The sequence below is a fragment of the Bison bison genome, unplaced genomic scaffold, assembly GCF_000754665.1.
Source record: "Bison bison bison isolate TAMUID 2011002044 unplaced genomic scaffold, Bison_UMD1.0 scf7180017864371, whole genome shotgun sequence".
In the NCBI taxonomy this organism is placed as follows: domain Eukaryota; kingdom Metazoa; phylum Chordata; class Mammalia; order Artiodactyla; family Bovidae; genus Bison; species Bison bison.
In genome coordinates, this window is record NW_011494943.1 from 12,911,044 (window position 1) to 12,917,564 (window position 6,521).

Below are 6,521 nucleotides of genomic sequence, written 5' to 3' on the forward strand. Positions count from 1 at the left end.
AGAGGGCTCACCAATAAAGGCAAACATGCAGTAGAAGTAGGACACCATCCACGCACACAAACAAGAGGTCAAAACCAGTAATCACGAGAGGAGGAGAGGACGCACGCAGGACATTCGAAATGCACTGGAAAGAAGAGATCAGCAACTTAAGACACTCATGCACGTATATGTAGACTGCTGTATCGAAATCTCATGGTCACCACAAACCGGAAGTCTATTATCATAGGTATACACACAAAAAAGAGAAAGCAATTCAAGTGCATCACGGAAGTCATCAAATCATAAGGGAACAAAAGAGGAAAGGAAGAAAAAAAGACGTCCCAGCCCACCTCCAAAAAAACGACAAAGAGTACACTCAGGGAGTTGCACAGCTTTGCTTGTAGACACATCTGGCATATATGGTTGGGGATGCGGTTTGGGAACAGGAAGGGGCAGCACGTGGGGCAGGTGGCAGAGTGGGGAGCCCCAGGGCTGGGGAAGACCAGGGAGGTTGGACAGAGATTCCACCAGCAGCCACCTGTCCGGCCTCCCATCCAGAGGGGCTGCTCTACCCTTTGGGGGTGGTGGAGGAGGCTTCATGCATCATCCCAGGCCACTGATAACCTCATTTTGGTTCCTCAAGTGCTTCCTGGAACGTCCCTCAAACTGGTTCTTATTCATGTTCTAAAGACAAGAGAGTGTCCATGATCAGCTGAGGACCCCAGACTGGGGCATCTCCCAGGTGACCAGTGTGGCACTCCTGCCCTGGGGAGGAGCCCAGGCCTGGGTGGGGTGGAGGAGGGGAGGGTCCTGTTAGGTCAAGTGCTATGGAACATGAGATTTTTGCACTTTGGGCCCCAGAACCTGCTAAGGAGCCCTCCCTGGCATGTCCATCAGGAAGACGCCAGGAAGTGGCCAAGCTTCCTAGTCCTCAGCCTGCTCTTCCCCGCACGTCCCCTCTGCAGAGTCCAGTGTGCACGGTGCACTCAGCTCCCCACCCCAGGCTCAGAGCCTCTTACTTGGGGAAGTGGGGAGGGTGGGAGGGATGAGAGCCTCGCAAGACACCTTTGCCTACAAGTGCGTCCTTTGGGAACATCCCCCACCCACACATCTAGGTCTCCTGGAAGAAACAGGAAGCCCCCATGCCATCCCCTAGGGGGTCCTAGGGATGGTGTGAACTCCGTGGCCTGTCTGCGTTGGGGCATCTGCGTTCTGGGACTAGGACTGCATTTGCTGGCTGGGGTCCTCTGGGGCAGGTGTTCTGGCTCTCTGGGACCTCAAATGCTCCCCACTGTCTCACTAGTCTCAGTGGGTACGAGACCATGGGGCAGAGTGTGTATGCCGGGTCCGAGATGACCCTACCCCTCCCCAGCCCACAGACCAGGCTCAGCGGCCAATACCTTCTGGAGCTTGAATTTCAGGGAGCCACACCTTCAGCACCATGCCAGTGTGCAGATCAGCAGGCTGAGGACACCCAGGGCAAGGATGGGGAAGATTACCAGCATCTCGCTCAGTGTGCTCAGGATTAAGATCGGAATGGGGTATCTTCATCTGCCGACCTGCAAAAAATGGGAAGGGCCGGACCCTCCCTCCTTTGTTCACCTGTGCAGGAGCCCCCACCACCTTGGGGGCACCCTCGAGGGGGACATCGCCTGTGGTTGGGAAGCCCATGGGTGGGAGATGGCAGGGGGATGGGTGCATGGGATGGGCAGGGCTCCAGGCACAGAGGGTGAGGGTGTCTGTGGAGGGAAGACCCGAGGGGGCTTTCTGGGGGCTCCCCTCCTGTAGCCCAGGATGAAGATAGGAACACCTACCTGCAGAAGGTGTGAGGTGCAGGTAATGCGGCCCTGCCAAAGAGACACAGGGCATGTTGGCAGGGGCCTGCCCAGGGCTTACCCTGACACAGCCCGTCTGCCCCAGGTATCAGATGAGCCCTGGATACAGGAGATCATGAAGACCTCACTGGGTTCCCCGCCCAGGGCCCGCTAGGCTGAGGGGTGCCTTCTCAGCCCCTCCCACTGTTCCTGGTCCGGGGCAAAGCTGGAGCCCTGCTTCCTGTCCCCAGTGCTCAGGGTGACTCTGACTGTGTATGAACAGGCGAGGGCGGGGTGGGAGCGACGGTGACTTGGGGAGTTTGCAGCACAGCAAGGGGTGGGGGTGGGGGGATAGGCGGTGTTTAGGGAGGGAGGCGCCAGCTCCCTGAGCACAGGGGGACAGTGAGCAGGCACACGTGCCGGGGCTACCCTGAGAAGCTCAGAGAGGGCACAGCCGCGGTGTGAGTGGGGCAGGGTGGAAGTCTTCAGGCCTCATCTCCGTGGCTCTGGGCACCTCAGGTGGGCAGGAGTCACTCCTCCCTAGTTGCTCCGCACTCCTGCCCCTCAAAAAGAGAAGCTCTTGGGGGTCAATACCCCCCACCCCGCCCTGCTCACCTAAGACGGTCAGTTTGGTGATTTCGGTATATAATTGGCGCCCCATCAGACTCCACTTGTACTGCCCTGCTTGGGTGTCCTGAGCTTCTTCAGTTACTAGGTACGCCTCGCCGTCCCAAACCCAGAGCTCCCATCCATCCTGGCAGAAGTTTCCTGGGGGCTTTACACTGCAGATGAGCTTCCAGGGTGCCGTGGGGTCTGCTCTCTGGGAGATGTTGATGTGGGAGAAGGCATTGGAGATGCTGCAGCTCATCGTGGCTGGCTTGCCCCTGAGCACAACAACTGCACCCTTGGTGCACTTGGGGTTGTCCGAGACTGTGTGGGGGGAAAGTCACACAAATCAGTCATGGCTAGACCTCAGGACATCCAGTGACTGCCCTTCCTGGGGTCACTGGCACTACCTAGAGCCTGGGCCCCTCCTGGCCTGATCTAGGTCTCTCCTCTCACACCCATCTTGCCCCTGCTGCATTCCCCACCCCCTCCCCACCTCCTTCCCCCACAGGCAGAGTTGGGACCATGCAACTTACTTCCACTCTGAGCACTCCTCAAGGTGGCCAACAACAAGAGGACCCAGAACATCCTGGGAGCGAGGAGAGTGGATGCTGAGGTCAGCATGGCCAGCAGGACGTGGATGAGTTTTAAGGGGTCCCTTGTCCTCCTTACTGGTTTTGGGGACACTCCCTGAAGGAAGGAAAGCTGATGAGTCAGAGTTCCCTTAGGCTCCTTGGGAAGCCAGTGAGAGGGGCTGCAGCCTGTCCAGGGTGGGCGAGGGTCCCCAAGCTCCTCCCTGACCCAACTGTGTCATGACCCTTCTCGACACCTTTATAATGTCTGCAGTGGGACCACTGTCAGACGGATGAGAAACACAGATGAGACAGGAAAAAAGTCCCTGGGACACAAGTCCATTTATATTGCTGGGTTTATCTTGAATTTTATATAAAACATGCAAAACTCCCTGAGAATGTGTCCTGTAGAGACGGGTCATGACACACAGAATCTCGTGTGGCCACTTGAACCTGACACCAGCCTAGGACCACCTTGGATGCTCCCAGCCCCTCTTCCACTCTTGCATTCTGAGGATTGGCATTTGGGGACATTTGGTCCACTCTCCAGATTTGCTTTTATCAACAACAAGAGTCTTCCTGTGGAACTCGTGAGTTACAGTCTGGAAAGCTGAACTTCACTTCCTCTGAAACAAATGCTCATCTCGGGCTTTGGTATCCAGTAAAACTGACATTTGGGCTTCGCAGGTGGCACAGTGGTAAAGAATCTGCCTGCCGATGCAGGAGACACAAGAAATGAGGGTTCAATCCTGGGTCAGGGAGATCCTCTGGAGTAGGAAATGACACCAACTCCAGTAGCCTTTCCTGGCAAATTCCATGGACAGACTCAGACATGACTGAATGACTAACACTTTCACTTTTCATAATGACATGTAGCTACCATTAGGTACTACACAGAGGATGAGATGGTTAGATAGTATCACCAACTCAATGGACATGAATTTGAGCAAACGCAGGAAATAGTGGAGGACAGAGGAGCCTGGCAGGTTACAATCCATGGAATTACAAAGAATGGGATGTGACTTAGCGACTGAACAACAAAAAGTAGCTTCACTGCCTGAAAATCCTCTGTGTTCCATCCATTCATCCATCCTTCCCCCAAGCTCCTGACAACAATTGATCTTTTTACTGTGTCCAGAGTTTTGCCTTTTCCAGAATGCCATGGACTTGGTACCCTCTGGTTTTGAATTCAGTGTCTGATTTTTCTTTTCCACTTTGCTGGGTACTGGGCAGAAGGGCCAGGAGCAAAGGAAAGTGTGGATGTAATTGCTTCCAGGAGCGGAGGGACATTGGTGACCAGCCCCAGTCCTGACTCCAGGAGACTCTGGGTCAAACAAGGAGAATGACATGGCGAGGGACAGTCTCAGCCCCCAGACCCCTGTGACGGTGCTGCTGTCTCTGGCTTCCCTTGATTTTCTAAACTTGCTTCTATTCCTAATTTACCGTCAGAAGGACAGTCTTCTTTTCTCACATAAGTACAACATTTGTAGTTGAGGAAGAAAGATGTTACCTGAGAGACACGAGTTCTGTGCACACACGTGTATGTGATTTTACATACGTGGAATCAGGTTAGACAGCCCACTACTGTCTCTCTCTTATCGCCCTCTGTACTGTATGTACAAGGGTGAATGTTGTTGCTCTTTAGTCGCTGAGCCATTTCTGACTCTTTGCAACCCCATGTACTGGAGCCCACCAGGCTCTGCTGTCCATGGGATTTCCCTTGCAAGAATATTGGAGTGGGTTGCCATTTCCTTCTCAGGGATCTTCCTTTCTCAGGGATCAAACTCACCTCTCCTGCATTGGCAGGCACTTTCTTTACCACTGATCCATCAGGGAAGGATGAAAGGTGGCCCCAAAACACATGTCCACCCACGATCTGTGAAGGTGACCTTACTTGAAAATACAGCCTTTGCAGCCATAAATAAAGAGAAGGTCGTATTAGGGCAGCGTGGGCCCCAAGGTAATGTGTCTGGCTTTCTTGTAAGAAGAGAGAAATCTGTCAGAAACAGACAAGGGAGAGGCCTGGAGCTGATAGAGGCACAGACTGGAGGGATGTGGCCACAAGCCAAGGGATGTCAGAGCTGCCAGAAGCTGGAAGAGACAAGGAAGGATATTTCCCTGCAGCCGTGCTGACACCTTAATTTTGGACTTCCGGCTCCAAACTGGAGGAGGGCAAACTTTGCTTCTTTTGATCCCTTGTTTGTGGTTCTTGGTCACGGCTGCCCCAGGACACTCATACTGGCCCCTCCCTCTTTCCCCAGACCCCAGCTTTCCCCTCACTGGAATAATCAGGCACAAACCCCAGACACCGGAGGGAGTGTTCTGGGGTCACGTTCTGTCCACTTCTCTGTGTCTGGTTCTCACTTTGTAGTGTGCTGCTGATGAGATCTGCCTCCCCAGATCCTGAAAGCTTGACTTCAGTGGCTGCAAGGATTCCCTTTGTCTTAGCTTGTGAGCTGCCCTGTCCCCTTGGCTTCTAGCTCCGCCTCTTCCTGGTGACACCTGGTGCTGTGGAGAGCTGACCAGCTCATCCTGTTTCTGGCCCTTCGGATTTCCACATTGTCACTGCCTTTGCAAACCCTTTGCTCCTCTTCCTGGGAGTTTCTGTCTTCTCCTTACAGCTTTATAAGACTTTCACCCCTTAAAGAAACAAACTGCCTTCCAGGGTAAGTACGTTTCCATCGTCATTTCTCCCCAGATTGTCTTTGGAATAAGGACTCCACATGTTTATGTCGTCCTGTCTGTCTTTTCCTTCAAAGCTTCAGGGTTTTGTTTTAAAGTAGTTTTTGTTTGTTTGTGTAGAGTATCCTTTTTAAAAGGCTTCCCAATTGGTGGAATATCCATCACGGTCAAATTTTGTCTATTTTTATGCTCAAATCTTGAATATTCCTCAAGGTGTGTTTGCAAGTGGCATGTCACAGGTCTAATGTTGCTCCTTTCAGGAGGACAAGTGGTGCCTGAGGCACTGAAGAGTAAAGCACCCTGTCGCCCTGGCCAAGGCACCCCCACCACGTGGGGCCATTCAGGCCCTGCCAGCCGCAGGGTACAGGCCACTATGCTGTCCATCATGCGTTTTCACCCCAAGAAGGCAGGTTCTCTCTATGGCTATTTATCTTTCCTTGGACATTCGTTTTTTGCAAGAACGTTAACACGGTTTTAATCAATTTTTTTTTAACAGAGACTTGGTGATTAAGTGAAGAGAGGCAGCTTGCCCTGATCCTGCCCTAACCTGCTCAGCATAATGCAAAAGAGGCTGAGATTTCACAGGTGGACACAACCCAGTATACTGCTGCCTTTCAGCAATTGCCAGGATGGGGCACAGAGAGCTCATCACTATTACTTGCTGCTGAGAACCTCATGTGATGGAATGTTCTAGAAAGATTTATTGCAACTTCCTGTGCTGGGGCTTTTCCTGGCACCTTAGATAAGATCTGCTCAATTCTTTTCCTGAGTATTTTTTATAAAATAACTTCTCTTAAATTGGAAGTTTCTCATACACAGAATGGTGCCCAGCGACCCATAAGGCCCAAAGGCACCCTTGCTGGTGGTC

At 52.7% G+C, this 6,521-nt stretch overlaps 1 protein-coding gene across 1 annotated transcript in view; it reads right to left on the bottom strand.

Moving 5' to 3' along the window:
- Positions 1-401: 401 nt before the first annotated feature.
- The window catches only part of LOC105000459 (secreted and transmembrane protein 1A-like), an 11,543-nt gene continuing 5,423 nt past the window's right edge, over positions 402-6,521 (bottom strand). Inside the window, exons 2-6 of the mRNA XM_010856380.1 lie at positions 2,936-3,089; positions 2,409-2,723; positions 1,794-1,826; positions 1,380-1,538; positions 402-663 (exon numbers count right to left, since the gene is read on the bottom strand). Of these exons, the coding sequence (XP_010854682.1) occupies positions 653-663; positions 1,380-1,538; positions 1,794-1,826; positions 2,409-2,723; positions 2,936-3,023 (606 nt within the window). The 5' untranslated portion in view covers positions 3,024-3,089 and the 3' untranslated portion in view covers positions 402-652. The remainder of the gene's footprint in view (positions 664-1,379; positions 1,539-1,793; positions 1,827-2,408; positions 2,724-2,935; positions 3,090-6,521) is intronic.